We start from the raw sequence: 21338 nt of genomic DNA on the forward strand, positions 1-21338 counted from the left end.
TTTATTCACACACTTACTTAATATACTTATTTACCCTTTATTTCAAAATGTCAAATACAAAGTGTTGACAATATTCAGTATTGTCGTATTTCCTGTAAACCCAGCTGTATGTGTTGTAAGTGGGTACATGAGAAGATGTCATCAGTTAACTGTATCTTCTAGTATGGTTATGCCTGAGTATTTACATATTGCAAACACCTGCTTTTAAGAGCCTTTATATTAGAGTGAAGACATTATATTAATATATTATACATGTTATATGTTAATATTAATATATTATAGAATTATATTAATATTTGGAAATTATATGTATAAGAAAGTTACATTACCAATAATTTTCATTCGGGATCATAGTAAAGGCAATATAAACTCTTTGCTATAAAAAGGGATTTGGAGCTTGATAGGGTCAAGAAACACTGCTCTTGGAAGAACAAAAAGAATTTCATCCAAGGGGGAGGAATCTAGGGGGATTCTTATTTCAGGGCCTTAGAGCAATCCTACAGCACTCAGGTTTATGGGAAACCTATACCTTGTGGAGTTTCCTTAGAAGTTCTGCCAAACCCCCAAGCATGAAGGGACTCGCCTGTTCCCCTGCGTAAAAAGCAGAGTTGCACCAGATTTCCAACCTGACGTTCTGTTTCTGAGTTTGTGCAGGGCATTGTACCCTCGTCTCTTCTAACCAATAGGGCCTTTGAGCCCCGCAGGAAGGGTCTAAAGGCAGACCTCCAGCAAGCCTAGGGGACTCAAGAAGCAAGTCTCATGGGATGCTTCTGCATTCTAAGAGTGCCACAGCTGGAGGAGAGGCAGGCAGAGGAAGGCACAGCCAGGCAGTGGCCAAGGTACGGGAGTCCAGGGAGCACTCACCACCTGCAGGGGGCACCACCTGGTCCAGCAGCTTCATGCTGGTCCGCTTCCAGATCTTCTTGATGATGGCCCGCAGCTCCTCGTTGGCTTGTTCTAGGTTCCCTGCAGAGCGGAAAGGATCCTCAGCCCCTGGTTGGGCCTCTGATGGGCTGGGTCCCTCTGCGTAAGGTAGGAAGCCACAGATGGTGGCATCTGCCCCACGCAACCCTGACTCATCAGTTTCTTTCTCTTTTGCTTCACTTCTCCCCAGTCTTCCCATTTTCCACCTCCTTTATCTTCCCCTTCCTCTCTCCACCTTCCTTCTTTCCCCTTTCCCTCTCCTGCACTGTCCAATGCCATCCCTCTACCCTTCCCTCTGCCTGTGGCTCAGGCCAGCCAGGGGGCTCCTCTGCTGACACTCAGTGCTCTTCCTCGTGGACTGAGCCCAGCCCCCAGGCAGCAACAATGGCGGCCATGTGCTCAGCAGCTGGAACACGCACGGCCCTGCCATGGGCAGTGGAGGACAGCTCCCCATGGGTGGCATTTCTCATGGACCTCCTTAGGCAGCCACAGGGGACATGGACGATTGGAGGGTACATCTGTCAATGAGGGCCCTGTCCTGAGTTCCCCTACTTAGATGCCTGTCCCATGCAGCCTCTGGGGTCCTGGCTTTACAGTGGTGTAAAAGGAAAGCTGAGACCTACAGCTGTGAGCAGATGTGGAGGTGGGATTCTAAGATGCTCCACACCAGGGCACACATGCTGCCAAAGCCCTGGGCCCCTGACCATGATAGATTTTGCTCCTGAGACTAGGTTATATGGCACACAGCACCTATGGCCTAAGACAGAGAGGTCAGGCGGGCCTGACCCAGTCACATGAGCCCTTTAAAAGCAGAGTTCTCTCCAGCTGGCTTGGAAGAAAGCAAATACTCATGTGGGCTGAACTAAGAGAGGCAGCCTCTAGGCACTGAGTGGGTCCCCAGCTGTCAGCCATCAGGAAAGTGAGGACCTCAGACCTACAATTGCAACAGATGAATTCCAGCAACAACGAGATCTCCCCCAGAGCCTCCAGAAGAGACCATGGCCTGATCAGTATCCTGGATTTGCCTTACGAGAGCCCAGCTTCACCACTGCTGGACTTCTGACCTGCAAACCGTGAGCTAATAATGGGGTGTCTTTTTAAGCTGAAAAGCTTGTAGTAAATTTGTTTCACAGCAGTAGGAATGTTTCACATTCAACCACGATACTGGACTGCTGGTCTTATGTGAGAGCAGTAAGGGATGTTTACTGCTCTTGCATAGGACCAGCAGTCCAGTATCATGGTTGAGGGCTCTCATGTCAGACTGTCTGCGTTCAAATCCACCTCTGGGGCCACAGGGCAGAGCATGCAGAGGTGGCAGTGGAGTGAGTGACAGAATCCCGAGCTCCCTGAACGTCAGATCCAAACAGGACCTGAGGGCAGGGGATGACTCCTGGGCCTACCAGCTATGCAGGCGATCAATCCCCTTCATGGGAGAGGCAGCTGGAGGTTTCTGACAAGCAGTGAAAGATCCTAACACACACGGTATTCAAATATACTTAGCTTCAGCACTGGGCCGAATAGCGTCCTTCCAAAATTCATGTCTGCCTAGAGCCTGGGAATGTGGCCTCAGTTGGAAATAGGATTTTCACCAATGTAATTAGTTAAGATGAGGTCACCCTGGATAAGGGTGGGCCCTAAATCCAACGTGGCTGGTGTCCGTATAAGAAGAGGAGGGGACACAAGACCCCAGAGGCTATGTGAAGATGAAGGCACAGATGGCGTGATGCTGCTGTGAGCCACCAGGCATCGTCCACAGCCCTCAGAAGCTGGGAGAAAGGGTGGAACAGATTCTCCCCAGAGCCTCCAGAAGAAACCAACCCTGCTGATACCTTAGTTTTAGACCTCTGGCCTCCTAAACTGAGAGAAGAATTTGCTCTTGTCTCAAGCCGCCCAGTTTGTGATCATTTGTTACAGCAGACCTAAGAAATTAACACACCTTCCAAAAGGACCTTTCATTTTTTTAAAAATCAGGCCTTAGTTTATCCTCATAATGGTCCATGTAATTGTGGAAGTTCACTGACAATTGTTTCATGTCATCTAAGTATTTTTCAATATCTTTCTTCTATATTTCAAGAGAAAACCTTGTTTGGCTTGGTACTGGACTTGGGGTGAGAGCTCTGGTTCTCAGAAGTAGGTGTTAATTTCTCCCCAATTCCTGCCACTCTGAGAAGTCTGAAGGGTGAGGACTGTTGTAAGCCTTATCTTCACAAATGTAGATGTCTTCTCACATTTCTTTCTAGTTGCTTCTAAGACTTGACTTTGTCTTCCTTTCTTAAGATTTTACCAAGTTTGTGGAGGGCCTGTGTCTGATGAAGGCTCACCCTCAGGTGGGACCATTACAGGCCCTTTGGAAGCTGTTCTGAAATGTTTCTGTGTTTAAAAAGATAGTCCTTAGTTCTTGACATGATTGTAGTTCTCACATGGCTGGCTTCTCTCCTTTTCTCTGGAACTCCTATTTCCTCAAAACTGGGCCTCTGCATTTGATTGGTCAGTCTTTTGCAATGTTACTAGCTACTGGTCTTCCTTAGTTGGCATGTGGTTTGCTTTGACAGTGAACCTTCGACTCTGCTGAATCCTTGCTTCCATACCTTCCTGCCTGTTCTTCCTCTATGGAACAAAATCTTACATCCGTAATTTACATCAAGCTTTAAGTATTACAGCATATTCCTCCTGGCAGTCACCATGTCGTCTCTCTTTCCCTTTGAACGTAGGGTAGTAATACTCTTTGTAGAAAACTTGGAAAGTAAAAAAACTAAAGGAGTAAGGTAAAAGTCACTGCTGATCTTTCTACTCATGATAATCAATATTAACATAGCAACACATTTTCTTCCCAGTTTTCTTCTGTGTTATGTACACATGTGTGCATAAAACGTGTGTTTTGGCTGGGTGCGGGGTGGCTCACGCCTATAATCCCAGCACTTTGGGAGGCCAAGGCTGGCAGGTCATGAGGTCAGGATATGGAGACCATCCTGGTCAACATGGTAAAATCCTGTCTCTACTAAAAAGACAAAAATTAGCTACATGTGGTGGTGTGCTCCTGTAATCCCAGCTACTCAGGAGACTGAGGCAGAAGAATCGCTTGAATCAGGCAGTTGGAGGTTGCAGTGAACCAAGATCGCACCACTGTGACAGAGCAAGACTCAGTTTCAAAAAAAATATGTGTGTTTTAGCTTTCTGGTAGTCAGAAATCAGCCTACTTATGCCCATTTCAGATTGAGTGATTGCATTGGCTACTGATGGTATATTTTTTTAGCCTTTGCTTTTTTTTTTTTAGTTTAGTAGCAAAACTTATCCTATTTTTATTTTTAATTTAATTTGATTTTATTTTTTGAGACAGTGTCTTGCTCTGTTGCCCAGGCTGGAGTGCAGTGGCACTATCTCAGCTCACTGCAACCTCCATCCACCTCCCAGGTTCAAGTGATTCTCCTGCCTCAGCCTCCCGAGTGGCTGGGACTACAGGGGCCTGCCACCATGCCTGGCTAATTTTTGTATTTTAGTAGAGATGGGGTTTCACCATGTTGGCCAGGCCGGTCTTGAACTCCTGACCTCAGGTGATCCACCTGCCTCAGCCTCCCAAAGGGCTGGGATTACAGGCATGAGACACTGTATCTGGCCCCTAGTTTTATTTTTTAAAAATAAGCTCATTATTTTGACTTTTGGTGGATTGGTTCTCATTTCCCTCCATTTAAAATGTTTCTGTTATTTTTTGGGCGGATCTAACTGAGAGAAGGCCCATCTCTGGTCTGTTCAATGAATTAAATTCCCAGATGTCATCACCTTTCTCTAGCCTACAAATGAAGCAACTGAAGTAGAGACAGAGTAAATGGCTCATACTCTTGTCATTAGTGAGAGAGCAGGGACTCAGATTCCATCTCCCTGCCCAGGGCTCCTTCTGTTTCCCCAAAGGAAAACACTGATGGACAGCCTGCGCTTTAAGCTGGAAGTGTAGGAAGGCGAAGGAAGCATACTGCTTGTCTCATCTGTGTTTTCTCTAATTACTACACTGTTGGGTTTGAATCATCTCTGTAGCTGGTTCAAAATGCAGATTCCTGGGCCCCATGCTCAGGGAGCTGGCTTCAGCAGATCTGTGTGGGTATCTGGGACTCAGTAGCTTAAACAGGTGTGCACAGCTGATTCTGCAGCAGGTGGTCTTTTGACCATGCTCTAAGAAACACTAGACATGCCAAGACTGGACACTCTTGGACAGAAATGGCATCTTCTGAGGTATATTTAATACAGCCTTTCCCGTAGTGGTTCCCAAACTCTTATCCATTGTAAAGCGAGCAGATTATCTCACTCAGGCTGCTGCTAGCCTTAGGGTGCCTTGTGAAAACTAGAAGGGCTCCTCCTGGTGGACACGGCCCTGAGGGAGCCCGGTCTGACTAGGTGGCACACGTGAGGTCTGAATCCTCACCTGTCGACCAGCTGATAGCCTTGAGCCAGGTTCAGCTCATACGATGTGTGCAATGACCTCCACCACAGCCACCACCTGTCACTATGTCCCCATTCTCCCATGTCTTCCCAGCACTGTCCTATTAATTTAAAGAGTTGTGTGTTTGAGACACCCGCCTGTAGTCAATGTAAGTCCTTTAGACAGGGGCTGGTCCTGCTTCAGGGAACACCTGTCTCTTTCTGTTTTGTGAGCTATACCCTCTGACTTAAGATACTTCCCAGAATGAGTCCCAGAGTTTCATGGAAAGCTAGAGTTCACAATGAATAAGCTAGAGCAAGCTTGTCCAACCTGTAGCCATCGGCCACCTGTGGCCCAGGACAGCTTTGAATGTGGCCCAACACATATTTGTAAACTTTCTTAAAACATTGAGGTGTTTTTTTTTTTTAATTCATCAGCTATCGTTAGCTATCGTTAGTATATTTTATGTGTGACCCAAGACATTCTTCTTCTTTCAATGTGGCTTAGAGAAGCCAAAAGATTGGATACCCCTGAGCTAGAGGCAGGGAGGCCATTCAGGAAGCAAATAAGTAATGAGCAGGCTGGGGCCCTGCGACATCCTGGAACACAGGTTACTCCCATATCCCTGCTCGGAAGCTGTCTGGGGCAGGAAGGTCCCTCGAGCGCTTTGCAGGCTGCTGAGCTCCTCTCTGATTGTCTGCTAGACTGTCTGAATGGCTCTCCAAGTGCCCACAAGTGCCCTTACCTTCTGTTTTGATCCTCAGTGCCGTCCTGACCAGGGCAAACAGGGTGGCATTGAACATGACCGTCCCGTCGCTGTTCAGAGGCATGTTCATGGAGACCAGGCGCTGCAGGGGAGGGGAGAAAAGCTGGTGACGATGGCAGGTGGTGCTTAGGGGACCACAGAACACCATGGCAGAGTGATATGCTTTGGATCTGTGTCCCTGCGCAAATCTCATGTTGAACTGTAATCCCCAGAACTGGAGGTGGGGCACGATGGAAGGTGACTGCATCATGGTGGTGGATTTCTCATAAATGATTTAGTCCCATCCCCTCGATGAGTGAGCTCTCATGAGATGTGGTTGTTTAAAAGCGTGTGGTCCCTCCCCCTTCTCTCTTGCTCCGTGTCTCTCCATGTGACGCACCTGCCTCCCCTTTCCCTTCCACCATGATTGGAAGCTTCCTGAGGCCTCCCCAGAAGCAGAATGCTGGTGCCATGCTTTCCATACAGCCTGCAGAACTGTGGGCCAATTAAACGCATTTTCTTATAAATTACCAGTCTCCGCTATTTCTTTATAGCAGTACAAGGATGGCCTAACACATAGAGGATGCTGGGGGAGACACAGCTTGTGTGGGTGTTGTTGGAGTAGGCAGGGAGTGAACACTCCCTGAAGCATTCCAGGGAGAATCTTGCCTTTGCCATAACTACTTTTGATCTTCCTCACAGAGTGGGAAAGGTATGAAATTTGTCCTCATTAGACCCTCACTTCCATAAAAGGATGTGAAGCCCACCCAACCTTCTGCCCCACTTGAAAGTCTGCTCAGGCGTGCAGGTGTGCTCTCCACTGGCAGCAGAGGCCAGCTGCACGCCGTCCTGTGCTGGGAGCCCACCTGCCAGGCAGCATTTGTCCACAGCCCAGAGAAGAGAAAAGATCACAGGAGCTTTGCCTGCAGGAGATGCTGCCTGTCCTGTCTATTGACAAATATGCTTCTGCATCAAGCCGAAGCAGAAGCTTGCTGACACTGGGTAGTGCTGTCTTACCCTCTTCTTTGCAAGGGCACCCCCAAAACAGGCTTCCCTGGCACTGAAGGCTTTGGTGTGGGGCCCTCAGCATGCACTGGGCCATGACGAGGATGTGTGATGTGAAGATCATCATGGCGTCCATGCCACGGGCATGCTCAAGGCGAGCTGTTTGTCCGCTAACACGGTGACCTCCTGCTAATCTCAGTGTCTAGAAGGGTTACGCTTTTCCTGAGTGACCAGATGTTGATGATCAGAACCTCATGGATAGTGTGAACTGTATCATGGCCACTGGAAAGTTTCACACCCAGGCTTCAGCCTGCCCAGGCCCATCCTGAGACACATGAACCCCCTCCAAGCTGCACCCCTCCCCCTCCCCTTGCTTTACATGGTGTTTGCACCTTGCATTTATTTTATGCTCCCTTTTTCTGATATTTTCTATGCCCTTGGAAATCTCCTAAAATCTGTTTTTTGGAGCAGAGTGGAGGCACACATGAGAAGAAACTCAGTAAAAAGAGCACAAGTGGAAGGTTCTATGTGCCCTCAATCTGTGTTTTCCTTGAATGGATTCTCACAGAGCCGAATCCTCCTGCATCTGAGTTTCCTCCTCTCTCTATCCCTCTGGTCTCCCTTCCCAGCTCTCGATCAGCTCATTATTGCCCCAACAGGGAGCACAGAATGACTAGGGTGGAGAGGAGGGGAGGAATAGAAATGACACTCTTTTTTGAGTCACAGTCTCACTAAGGAATCTGATTAAAGTGAGAAATCCTCCCCCTGGTAAACTTTGTATTTTAGTGATTTTACGTACAATTTTAGGACTCACAGACCCCTGAAGTCAATGCCTGGACTCTCAAATGGCCCTCCAGCTCCAGTAAAAGAACTCCTAACCCCTCTAGCCTAGGCTGAGAAGTCTCCCATCCCAGGATGCCTGGACGGTGCAGTGGGATGGGCTGAACAAGTCCTTTATCCAGAACTGGGCTCCTGGCTCACTGGGACATGAGGCATTCACTCTGTTACTCCCTTATGGAGTCTGAGGACTTAGAGCTGGAAGCACCCTTAAGATGTAATCTGGTTCAGACTCCTTCCTTTAGGCCCAAAACTAGTATGTTTGTTCCCTTAGAGGATCACAAGAAATGGGCCCTTTGCCTCCCCTGTTTTCTCTCTTCCTCCCATGAACCCAGTCATCTCTTACTTTGCAAGCCACACGGTGAGGACACAGCTTCCCAAAACCCAGTGGGGGCTGAATCCTCCGGAGAAGGGTCACCACATCCAGGTGTTTGATACGACCCCTAGAAGAGGAAGGAGGAAGGAGAGGAGGGACAGAGCATCAGAGAGCCATGGTCTCTGCCAGCAGCTCAGGACACATGCACCTGAGGGGTACAGCCCACTCATATGGGGAACGCTGCATGGTGTGGTGGCCCTATTAGTCACACTCAGTGCAGAGTTGCAGAACTGCATGACACAGCCCCAAACCAATACACACGTTTAGATTTTAATGAGCAATTTTCTGCCCATGCCATGTTCAAGGTGGAAGGGATTTTAGCAGCACAACAGAATTCTCAATATGTACTTGATGATTGAATGAACTAACCTTCAGACCAAAAGGTATTTACTGAGGGTCAGTCAAATGATCTTTAGACCAGAAGCAGGAATGGAGTCAAGATTTTCCCCCACCTTACATATCCTAACTTCAACACTTACTAGTTATTCCTGATACTAGAATTTCCTATCCTTCCATTCAACTGAATATTGCATATATATATTTATTTTTTTTTTAGATGGAGTCTTGCTCTGTTACCCAGTCTGGAGTGCAGTGGTGTGATCTCAGCTCACTGCAACCTCCACTTCCTGAGTTCAAGCAATTCTCGTGACTTGGCCTCTGGAGTAGCTGGGACTATAAGCGTGTGCCACCATGTCTGGCTAATTTTTGATTTTTAGTAGAGATGGGGTTCACTATGTTGGCCAGGCTGGTCTTGAACTCCTGGACTCAAGTGATTCACCCACCTTGGCCTCCCAAAGTGCTGGGATTACAGGTGTGAGCCACCGCACCTGGCCTAGTAGATATATTCCTGACTTTGAGGTGCTGGGCCTTGTCCTGCTGGAACTTGACCCTTCACCCTGGGGTTTGATGCAGTTTGGTGTTTCCAGTTGATCCATGCAGTGTTAGCCCACCCTGAACCCCTTCTGCAGGTGTGGTCAGCTATACCCTCTCTCAGCTTGAGGAATCAGGATTTCCCCCTGGGAACTTACTTGGCTTCAGGGTCATACTCTGCCCAGATTCTTTTAAACTCATCCAGGTGGTGGGGACCAAGGATGGACCAGTCCCTTGTCAGGTAGTCAAAGTTGTCCATGATGACAGCTACAAAGAGGTTGATGATCTGTGGGAAACAGTACCATGAAGTGCTCTGAGAAGACGTTCCTACATACCTGCCTCTGGAACCCCCTTGCCAGCCAGGGCCCATAGATGGCAGAATCCAACATTTCTAAAGACCAGTAATCCATCTTGCCAGTCTTAGAACTACCAGTCTTGGGTCTCTTGGACATAACCTTGACACAGCTTCCCTGAGAGTTGTGTGGGATGAACCCACATCTGGGCTACAGCTTCCCTCCTACTGAGCTGCTGGGCAGGGCTGTCCAGGACAGAGGGGGACTTTATCTCCTTTCCCTCACTCCTCAGCAAGATGCTAAAAAGGATAGTTCTTTCTAGGCCTCCGAATGTCCCCTTTGTCCTCCGGGACAATGCCAGCATGACAAGAGCCAAGAATGGACAAGCAAGATGCTGGTGGCGCTCACTCTGGCCCAGGGCTTTCCGCGTTTCTCTCCATGTGGCTGGACACTCCTGCCAACTTAGTCTTCCCAAGCCAGCTCCTCTGATGGGGTTGCCCTGACCATGAGCTGCAGAGATGGAGGGCTCAGGCTGCCCTGGAACTGGGCACTCATGACTGGTAGCTGTTGAGTCCCCCGTCGGCTTACCAGGAAGGCACAGAGCATGTAGAAGCTGATGAAGTAGAAGACGGCAAAGCTGCTGCCACAGGGTGTTTCACCCTCCGTGCTGTTGCTGGGTTCAGACTCTGGGGCACACTTCTTGCCTGGCATGCAGGCCAGCATGATGTCCTGCCAGGCCTCCCCAGTGGCACACCTGGAGGGGAGGGAGAGCCCACAGCCATGCAGTCCACCCTATGGACTCCAAGGAGGGCCCTCTCATCCTTCCCCACCTTTCCCTTTCCTCCTTCCCCAGGGGGAATTACTAAAATGAACTCGATGTTCACCATTCCCCAAATGCTCTGGTATGTTCACTAAATATGCAAACACATAGCATTATTTTGGAGATTTGAAGATTTTATATAAACAGTAACAAATTGCAAATTTTATATAAACAGTAACAGATTTTAATATAATTTTATATAAATATATTTATATTTAAACAACATTATAATATAATATAATTTTATATAAACGGTAAACAAGTTTTATATAAGCAGTAACAAATTTTATATAAACAGTAACAAATTTCTGAAAACTTGCTGTTTTTGCAATCCACGCGATGTTTTTGTGACTTAGCGCTTTGGATGTATTTTAGTTCTAGTTCTTTCACCTTGACTGCTGTATAGGAGTATGCTATATGAACATACCATAAAAAAATCCACTGTCCTGTTGAGGAACATTTAGGTGTTTCATTTTTTTCTTTTACTAGGACAAATAACACTGCAATAAACATGCAGATTTCTATCTTGGGTATCCACTTAGAAGTGGGATTGCCAGTTAAAGTACATGTATCTTCCTTTTACTAGATATTCCATGTTTGTCCAACTTAGGCTCCTATTCCCAGTGCAGGAGAAATGACATTACTGTACAAACTCATCAATTCATTAGTGAATTGTTTTAAATGTTGCTCATATAATGTGTGTGAGACAGGTCACTGCTGCTTTAATTTGGTTATAAAATGATTGATTAGTGGGTTGAGAATTTAGATATTTACCTTCCATTAAATTGCATGTTCATATTTTTGCTTGTTTGATTCAGGTTGTTTTCTTGTTCGTTTGTAGGGTGCTTAAGATATTCTATTCTCTATTCTTTTTAAAAATTTCAGTAGTTTTTTTGAAACAGGTAGTTTTTGCTTACATGAACAAGTTCTTTAGTGGTTAATTCTGAGATTTGGTGCACTCATCACCCAAACAGTGTACATGATACCCAATGTGTAGTCTTTTATCCCTGACTGTCCTCCCACTCTTCCCCGAGTCCCCAAAGTCCATTATATCATTCTTATGCCTTTGCATCCTTATAGCTTAGCTCCTACTTATAAGTGAGAACATATGATATTTGATTTTCCATTCCTGTTACTTCACTTAGAATAATGGCCTCCAAATTCATCCAGGTTGCTGCAAAGTCCATTATTTTATTCCATTTTATGACTGAGTAGTATTCCATGGTGTATATATGCCACATTGTCTTTATTCATTTGTTGGCTGATGGACATTTAGGTTAGTTCCATATTTTTTTTTCTTTTTTTTTTTTTGAAACAGAGCCTAGCTCTATCATCCAGGCTGGGGTGCAGTGGCACAATTTCAGCTCACTGTAACCTCCACCTCCTGGGTTCAAGAGATTCTTTCTCCTGCCTCAGCCTCCCGAGTAGCTGGGATTACAGGCATGCACCACCACACTCTGCTAAGTTTTGTATTTTTAGTAGAGATGGGCTTTCACCATGTTGGCGAGGCTGGCCTTGAACTCCTGACCTCAAGTGATCTGCCTGCCTTGGCCTCCCAAAGTGCTGTGATTGCAGGCCTAAGCCACCACACTCAGCCTGTTCCATATCTTTCCAGTTGCAAATTGTGCTGCCCTAAACATGTGTGTGCACGTGTGTCTTTCATATAGTGACTTCTTTTCCTTTGGGTAGATAGCCAGTAGTGGGATTGCTGTATGGAATAGTATAGTATATCCCTTTAAGTTCTTTAAGGAATCTCCATACTCTTTTCCATAGTGGTTGTATTAGTTTACATTCCCACCAGCAGTGTAAAAGTGTTCCCTTTTCACCACATCCATACCAACCCCTATTATTATTATTTTTAATTATAGCCATTCTTGCAAGAGTAAGGTGGTATCTCACGGTGTTTTCATGTCTATTCTTAATCCTTCGTTAGCTGTATGCATCAGAAATATCTTCTTCCAATTTGTGGCTTGTTTCTAGCATTATTTATAGTGTATTCTGGTGAATCTAAGTTTTTTATTTCAGTGAGGTCAAATTTATAATTTTTCTCTATGTTTTGTGCTTTTTGGATCTTGTTTAAAAAATCCTTCCCTATTTTAGGTCATAAAGACATTCTTTTTTGTGTTCTTCTAAAGGTTCTAAAGCTTAGTTTTTCACAATAACTTATTAACCTGAAATTTACTTTCGGGTTTGATATGAGGTAGAAATATGCTTTTATTTTTTTCTGTACAGATAAGTAATTTTATTAATACTATTTATTGAATAGTACACCTTTACCTACCTAATTGAAATATCTCTTCTGCCATGCGCTGTATTTCCATAGTGTGTGGGTCTCGTGCTAGTCTTTGTGTTCCATTCCTTAGGTTTATTCGCTTATCTTGGTACAGATGTACTGTGTTGTCTGCATTCCTATAGCCTTACAGTAAGTCCTGCCCTCTCACAGAGCAGGAGTCCTTCCGACCTGTTGTTCTTCAACATTTGTCTTGGCTATTCAGTTTCCTTTTCTATTCCACAGACACATTAGAATCAGTTTCAGGCTCTATGAGTAATCCTATTGGGAGTTTTATTAGAATTGCACTGAGATATCTATTAATTTGGGGAATCCTGACATCTTTATGATATTAAGTCGCCTCGCCAGAAATGTGGCATATCTCTCCTTTTATTTTGTTGTACATTTAAAATGGTATAGTTTCAACATTATGTTTTAAATGCTGTATCTGTTTGCTGCTGATATAGAGGGAATACAATTAATTTCATATTACAGAATATTTGCTGAACTCCCCTATTAGTTTTAGCAATTTTCTGTAATTTTTCTTGTATGTATACACAGGTAATTAGTTTTTTTGGCATTTAATTTTGTTTCTTCCTCTCCAATTCTTAGGCTTTGCTTTATTTTTCTTGTCTTGTTTTATCGGGCAAGAGTTACAAAATAATAATATTGAAAAAGTAATAGCATAAGATCTTGTCTATTATATTTACTAATTAATTATTGCCAGTACAGGAAAGCAATTATTTTTCTTTGTTAATATTTTAATCTTCCACTTTATTAATTGTATTGTCATAAAAGGTTTTTAGTTAATTTGCATAGATTTTCTACTTGAATTAGCCTGTTTTCTGCAAACAATGACAGTTATGTGTACATATTTTCATATTTATAACTGCTTGCTTTTTAATCTTTTTCTTATTGGCATTAACTTTATATTAGTCTTATGGGATGAGTGAGGAGGTTTTCTACATCTTTCTGTTCCTGGAAAGTTTAAATAACATTGTAAAGATCAGTTCTTTCATAGACCTCACAAATAAAAATATTGAATATTGGGCCTTTTCAAAAGCTAAATTTTTAACTATCTTTTCAATTTTTGTTGTAGTCTTTTTCTTTTATTCTTAAGATAACTTTATAATTCTTTTTTTCTACATAAAAGCGTCTGCTTCATTTAGGTTTTCAAATATATTGTCATAAATTTGTTCATGATGTTCTCTGTCTTCTTATTTGAATCTGATATTATTTGTCTGCCACTTTTAGAAAAATCGTGTGTGTGTGTGTGTGTGTGTGTGTGTGTGTGTATGTTTAGAGATGGGATGTCACTTCGTCATCCAGGCCAGAGTGCAGTGGAGCCATCTTAGCTCACTGTAACCTCAAACTCCTGGGCTCAAGTGATCTTCCCACCTCAGCTTCTCAAGTAGCCGGGACTACAGATGCATGGCACAACACCTGGGTGATATTTTGATTTTTTATTTTTAGAGATGGAGTTTTGCTATGTTGCCCAGGCTGGTTTCATACTCCTGGTCTTAAGTGATCCTCCCACCTCAGCCTCCCAAGTTGTTGGGATTACAGGTGTGAGCCACTACACCTGGTGAAACTTTTATTTTTGATAGAGTAAGAAGATCTCAGTGAGCATAGCCTCCATGTCTTGGAGATCTGTTCCTGGCATTTATCTTTGGTATCTTTCATTCTCTTGGGCAAAAAGTTTAGCATATTATTTGACCTCTTCCTTATTATTATTACTATTTTTGAGACGGAGTTTCTCTCTGTCGCCTGGCTGGAGTGCAGTGGCATGATCTCGGCTCACTGCAACCTCCACCTCCTGAGTTCAAGCGATTCTCCTGACTCAGCCTCCTTAGTAGCTGGGATTACAGGCACGTGCCAGGCTTATTTTTGCACTTTTAGTAGAGACGGGGTTTCACCATGTTGGCCAGGCTGGTCTCGAACTCCTGACCTCATGATCCATCTGCCTCGGCCTCCCAAAGTGTTGGGATTATAGGCATGAGCCACCACATCTGGTCTTCCTTAGATGTTTTTTAGTGTTCTGTTTCTTCAGAGCAGTACATCAGCATTTGTGTTGCAGGACATGTGGAGTGAGAAGATGCTGAGTCTCAGGTGCTCTGGTCCTAGGTTCCTGACATCCTTTATTTAGGGGCTTACTGACAACGTACTGCTGGACATCATCTTTATAGAGAAGGAAAAGTTATTGAACTGTGCCATCTCATTTGGACCTCAGGTGAAAAGGCACAGTAGTATCAGTCAGGCTAGAAATATCCTTCTCTCCCCGCTATCTTTTTTTACAATAACTAAATTAAGAACAGTCAGATTGGCACCAACAATGCAACCCTGAACAATCTGCTTTCCTTCTCCAGTTCTCCTTGGTCTATATCAGAATGCCCGTATGCAGTAGCAGGTGGACACAACCACAGGTCAGGATGTGCCGCCTCATGAGGAAGCCATGCTTATCATTGTACCATTGCTTCGGCCCACAGAACCCTTCCATTCTTCACCCAGAGTGGCACAGGCAACTTCTGAGGCCATATGCTTCTCATAAAAGGTATGGTTTGCATTCACTGTCTACTTCAATGAGTTTCTGGCAGCCACTGGCTGGGAAGGAGACCTTCGGCTTCCTCTTGAAGTAGCTAATCACCTCTGAGGTGCCACAAAACAGAGGTGTGAAATTCTCTTACCATTCTAAAAATCACATCCCCATCTGTGATTATGTTGCTTTTTGCATTCCTGATGTTATTGTGTTTTTTCAAAAAAATTGGATTTCATGAAGGTTTATCTGTTTATTGGTCTTTTCAAAGGATCAGCTTTAGAGTTTATTGATAAAATTCATTTTTATTTTATATTTTATTAATTTATGCTTTTATTTTATTTATTTTTTTAAGATGGAGTCTCACCCTGTTGCCCAGGCTGGAGTGCAATGGCATGATCTTGGCTCACTGCAACCTCTGCCTCCCAGGTTCAAATGACTTTCCTGCCTCAGCCTCCCAAGTAGCAGGGATTACAGGCACCTGCCACCACACCCAGTTAATTTTTGTATTTTTAGTAGAGACACGGTTTCACCATGTTGGCTAGGCTGGTCTCGAACTCCTGACCTCATGATCTGCCTGCCTCAGACTCCCAAAGTGCTGGGATGACAGATGTGAGCCACCATGCCTGAACTGCTTTTATTTTTAAAAATGCATTCCTTCATATTCTCGGGTTATTTTAAGATTCATTTCCCCATTTAGTAGCTTATTTAATATAAATCATTTAAAATAAATAAATTTTAGGCTGTGAATTTTTCTTTGGTGTTGATTGATGCATCTCCTACACTTAAGATACGGTGTTCTGGGTCTCATTTCTAAGTACAGTGCTGTGTCACTTAACAACGTGGAGATACATGGTTAGGCAATTCTGTTGTTGTGCAAACAGCATACAGTGGACTCACACAAACCTAGATGGTATAGTTACTACACACCTCGGCTCTATGGCACAGCCTGCTGCTCCTGCGCTACAAACCTATACAGCACATGACTGTACTGAATATTGCAGTCAACTGGAACACAACGGTTAGCATTTATGTATCTAAACATAGCTAAACACAGAAAAGGAACAGTAGAAACGGAACAGTAAAGAAGATGTAAAGCTAGCGCACCTGTAGAGGGTGCATACCATGAATGGAGCTTGCAGGACGGAAGGTTGTTCTGGGTGGGGCAGTGAGTGAGTGGTGAGTGACTGTGAAGGCCTAAGACATGACTGCACGCTATGGTACACCACTGGAGATGAGAAACACCATACGCTTAGGCTACACGCATTTATAAAAAGTATTTTTCTTTCTTCAGTAATCAACTAGCTTAATGTAACATTTTTACTTTATAAACTTTTTCATTTTTTAAAACTTTTTACTTTTTTATAACACAACTTAAAACACACACTGTACAGCTGTACAAAATTATTTTTCTTTATATTCTTGTTTTATGTTTTTTTCTATTAAACACTTTACGTTTTTTCTATTAAACACTTTACGTTTAAAAACGTAAACACTTTACGTTTTTTGTTAAAAGCTAATACACAAACCCACACATTAGCCTAGACCTACACAGGGTCAGGAGCATCAATACCACTGTCTCCCACCTCCACGTCTTGCCCACTGGAAGGTCTTCAGGGGCAGTAACACGCATGGAGCCTTCATCTCCTACGATAACAATGCCTTCTTTTGGATACCTCCTGCAGGATCTGCCTAAGGCTGTTTCACAGTTAACTTAAAAAAATAAGTAGAAGCAGTACGTTGCAAAATAATGATAAAAGTATAGTGCAGTAAACACATAAACAGGTGACAGCCATTTATTCTCATTATCAAATATCATGCACTGTACATAATTGTATGTGCTACACTTTTATATGACTGGCAGCACCACGAGCACACGAGTAAGGCATTGCGCTACGTTACAATGCTACAGCATCACTGGGTGATAGGAATTTTCCAGCTCCATTGTAATTTTACGCAGTCTGTCATTGGTCAAAATGTCATTATGTGGTGCATGACTGTAGACTATAGTTTCAGCTTTGAGTTACTAAGAAGAGTGACAAACATTTTAAGTAGTTTTTGAAGGGGTTATTGTTTTTATGGTTAATTTCTAATTTTGCTATGTCAAGGTAAGAGCAGCTTTAGAATTTGTTTAATTATTTGGACTTAAATCTTGGCTGATTTTTGTGAATGTTTCTGGGGTGTTTAAAAAGGATGTGTGTGTGTGGTTTTTTTTTTTTTTTTTTGCCATTTATTGAGTATAAATCTATACGATCAAGTCTGTTAACTGTATTATTTAGATGTTCTTTACCCTTTTTCCTACAGTGGTCTATTTGAACTGCCATGCTCTACTACCTGTATTAAATCTGCCACTGTGCGTGTGTGTGTTCTCCTTATAGTTCAAACAGTGTGTGATTGATACATTTCCAAACTATATTGTTAGTCTCATGTAGTTTTATGACTGTTACATATTTTTGATGGATTTTACCTTTTATCAATATAAAGTCTCTCTTTGTCTTGTTTAATGCCTTTCACCTGGAATTCTATTTCTGCTACTGCTACTATTACATCTACAATGTGGGCCTTATGTGGTATTTGTTTTTCCATCCTTTTATTTTCATTTCCTTTAGGTCATTTTGTTTTACTATATCTGTTACAAACAGGCTAGAGCTAGATATCTTAAAGTCTTGACTCACTGCAACCTCGTCTCCTGGTTTCAAGCGATTCTCTTGCCTCAGCCTCCTGAGTACCTGGGACTACAGGCATGCACCACCATGCCCAGCTAATTTTTTTTGTATTTTTAGTAGAGACGGGGTTTCACTGTGTTAGCCAGGATGGTCTCTATCTCCTGACTTCATGATCCATCCACTTCGGCCTCCCAAAGCGCTGGGATTACAGGTGTGAGCTACTGCACCCGGCCTATCATTGTTCTTTTTCCTGCCATCTCATTTTATTATTCTAATTTCCATGTTTTATTGATTTACTTTTCTACTTTGCTTTACCTTACTTTTGATGTTTGTCCATTTTTTCCTCTAGTGGTTTAGAATGTGTACATTCCATTTCTATTTTTTTAGTGATTGACTTTTAAATATTTAACATATGCATTTATACATACTTTCCCTTAGTTTTGTACAGAATTAAACAGTATCTATTTCTTACCCCCAAACAAGAGAAGACTCTTAGCATGGTTTCACGTTTCTCATTCTTCTACCACCTCACCTCCTACCTTGTTGAGATAACATAAAATATTACTTCCAAATCATCATTAAGGTTTGTACATTTTCCCCTTAACAATTGTCTAGACTTCGTATAAACTTTATAATGTCCTTGTTCATAACTCACAACTATAAGCTTCATTATTTTTTACTCATATCATTACTTTGCTCATTCTATTTCTTTGATTCATTTTTCATTCTGTGGAAGTACAGCCTGAGTAATTGCTTCAAGGAAGACTTATGTGGGGGAGTAAACTTTATGGGTTCTTACGCTTTTGGAAATGTCTCTATTTTACTTGGCTGCTTGAATGCTGTTTAGACTGCATATAGAGGGCCAGGTTCAAAAATAAATTTTCCTCGTAATTTTGAACATATTATTCCATTGTCTTCTATTATATATATACTTTTGTTAATGAGAAGTCTAATGCTAATGATGATTTTGAAAGTAATTCCCCTTTTCCTCTTTGGCAACACTATTAAAGAGACTTCTTTCTCCATTGTGTATTCTTGGAAACTTTGTTGAAAATCAGTTGGCTATAAATGAGTGGGTTTATTTCTCAGGTTTCTATCCTGAGCCATTGCTCTATGTGTCTGTTTTTATGTCAGTACCATGCTGTTTTGGTTACTATAGCTTTGTAACAGATTTTGATATCAGGCAATGTAGTGCCTCCAGCTTTGTTCTTGCTCAAGATTGCTTTGGCTATTCAGGGTCTTTTGTGGTTCCACCTGAATTTTAGGATTTTTTTTCCATTTCCATAAAAAATGACTTTGGCATTTTGATAGGAATTTCATTTGTAGATTGCTTTGGGTAGTATGATCATTTTAACAATATTAATTCTTCCAATCCATGAACACAAGATATCTTTCCAGTTATTTATGTCACCAACTATTTCTTTTATCATGTTTTATAAGTTCTCAGTTTATAGATCATTCAATTTACTCCTAAGTATTTTATTTTGTTTTTTTTTTTTTTTGATGCTATTGTAAAAGGGGCTGATTTCTTAGTTTCTCTTTCAGATAGTTCATTGTTAGTGTAAATAAATGCTACTCATTTTTGTGTGGTTGATTTTGTATCCTGCAACTTTACTGAATTAGCTTATCAGTTGCAATAGTTTTTCAGTGGTCTTTAGGATTTTCTATATATAAGATCATGTCATCAGCAAACAGAGAAAATTTCACTTCTTCTTTTCCTATTTGGATGCCTTAAAAAAAAATAAGACTTCCAGTATTATTGTGCTGAATAGAAGTGGTGAGAGGGGGCATCTTTGTCTCGTCCCTCATCTTGAAGGAAAAGCTTTCAACTTTTCACCATTAAGTATGATGTTAGCTGTGGCCTTGTCATATGTGGCCTGTATTGTGTGGCAGTACATTCGTTCTATGCCTAATTTGTTAGAGAGGTTTTTATCTTGAAAGGATGTTGAATTTTGTCAAATGCTTTCTCTGCACCTATTGAAATGATCATACGGGTCTCTTTTCCTTCATTCTGTTAATATGGCATATTACATTTATTGATGTGCATATGTTGAACCATGCTTGCATCCCAGGAATGAAACCCACTTGATCATGATGCATCATCTTTTCCAGGTACTGTTGGATTCAGTTTGCTAGTATTGTGTTGAGGATTAAATGAGGATGAAGCCCAGTGCATGTGGACATAAGCGCCCAGCATGGCAAATGGCACAGGTGCTGGGAGTGATAGATATCTGTACTTATTGGACAAGAAAACCGAGGTTCAGAGAAGTTAGATGTCTCTGTCAAGGTCACAAAGTGTATCACCAGGTTGGCTTTGGGCCTGTTTGGATTCCAAGCCAGGCTACTTTCAGCATGTGACTTTTGCTCCCCTAATGGCTTTGGCTGGTTTCCAGCAGGTGTGCCAGTGCCCAGTGTGTTGCTCTGTGGAAAGTTATCATAAATGACAATGGAACCATTGGCCTCCTTGTCAAGTGGATGGCAAGCACACATCCTCTCCCTTCCTACTCCCCAGGAGACAGTTCCCTCTCATTCTACAACCAGGCCACAGCATGGCACCATGCAGGGGTGTGTGTGTGTGTGTGTGTGCGCGTGCGTGCGTACCTGTGTCCTCAGGGACCCACCTGAAGAGGAGCAGCACAGCTTGGGGGAAGGTCTGAAAATTGTTGTTCCGGTTGATCTCTGTGGTATCATTCAGGGCAATTTTCCCAAACACCTGGGAGAGGGAAGGAAGAGGTGTTCAGTGACTTGTGGACAGAGAGGGTCCTAATTTCCCACCATTGTTCAATGGTCTCTTCGGGGGTCTCAGGGGTCCCTGTAACTGGCCAGTCCACAGGCTGAACTGTCTTCCCATGCAACATGGCAGGCACCTACTGCCCCACTCAGCCCCTAAGCCCAATCCCCACACTGGACAAGTGTGAGAACCAAAGTGCCCACAGCTTCAGGAAGATCCCTGCAGCCCAGTGGGAGCTGGTGCTGAGAGCAGTGGATGCTGGGACCGGGACCCAGCTTCTGACAGGATATAGGATGCACTGGCCTTCTTTACTTTGCCATTTCAAATCTGCAGGCCCAAGCACTCTTTCAAATTTAGTTCTTGCATTTTGGAGTGATATGGAGTGAGCGATTGGGGGCCAGGGCAAGCTTAATTCATTCCTGAAATCCCTTTTTCCCTGTTTTTTTTAAAGCTGTGCTTATCTTGGAAACTGCCACCTTTATCAGGTATCAAGGTAGCTCTTTTAGTCTCAAAAGGTTTTGGCAACTGAGTCTTGGGTCTTTCTGTGATGACCAAGTAGGGGACTTTCTGAAGGAGTGGCCGAGGAAACGCTCTGGGCTGGTGTGGGTGCCCTGCTGAGTTTGACCTTGGAACCTCAAGCTGGATCCCTGAGTCGGGAATGGAGAGCTCCAGGTTTGCAGTGAGAGGTACAGTGGGCGCCTGGGAAGGGAGGCCTCAGAAAACTGCTGCACGTTTGATGCAGTGAACCTGGGCTTGATTTGGCCCTTCCTTGTTTCCTCCTTCTTTCCTCCCTCCCTCTCAGTCATTAGCTTCAAATGAATCTGATTGGGGTAATTCTCAGGCCCATCAGACCTGGAC

The 21338-nt window shown here is 43.3% G+C and overlaps 1 protein-coding gene across 50 annotated transcripts in view; it reads right to left on the reverse strand.

Moving 5' to 3' along the window:
• CACNA1C (calcium voltage-gated channel subunit alpha1 C) overlaps positions 1 to 21338 on the reverse strand; it is a 700658-nt gene that overhangs the window by 15342 nt on the left and 663978 nt on the right. For 29 of the 50 annotated variants that reach the window (XM_064377576.1, XM_064377571.1, XM_064377574.1 and 26 more), the window contains 6 exons: positions 20371 to 20462; positions 10050 to 10215; positions 9327 to 9454; positions 8269 to 8365; positions 6081 to 6183; positions 865 to 966 (listed from right to left, as the gene is read on the reverse strand). In XM_064377576.1, the coding sequence (XP_064233646.1) occupies positions 865 to 966; positions 6081 to 6183; positions 8269 to 8365; positions 9327 to 9454; positions 10050 to 10215; positions 20371 to 20462 (688 nt within the window). Of the gene's footprint in view, positions 1 to 864; positions 1024 to 6080; positions 6184 to 8268; positions 8366 to 9326; positions 9455 to 10049; positions 10216 to 20370; positions 20463 to 21338 lie in introns of all 50 variants that reach the window. The other 21 variants (XM_064377545.1, XM_064377544.1, XM_064377563.1 and 18 more) reach the window with 1 other exon arrangement.

Source organism: Aotus nancymaae, unplaced genomic scaffold, assembly GCF_030222135.1.
Source record: "Aotus nancymaae isolate 86718 unplaced genomic scaffold, 86718_ANA_hifiasm-v0.15.2.pri h1tg000016l, whole genome shotgun sequence".
NCBI lineage: Eukaryota > Metazoa > Chordata > Mammalia > Primates > Aotidae > Aotus > Aotus nancymaae.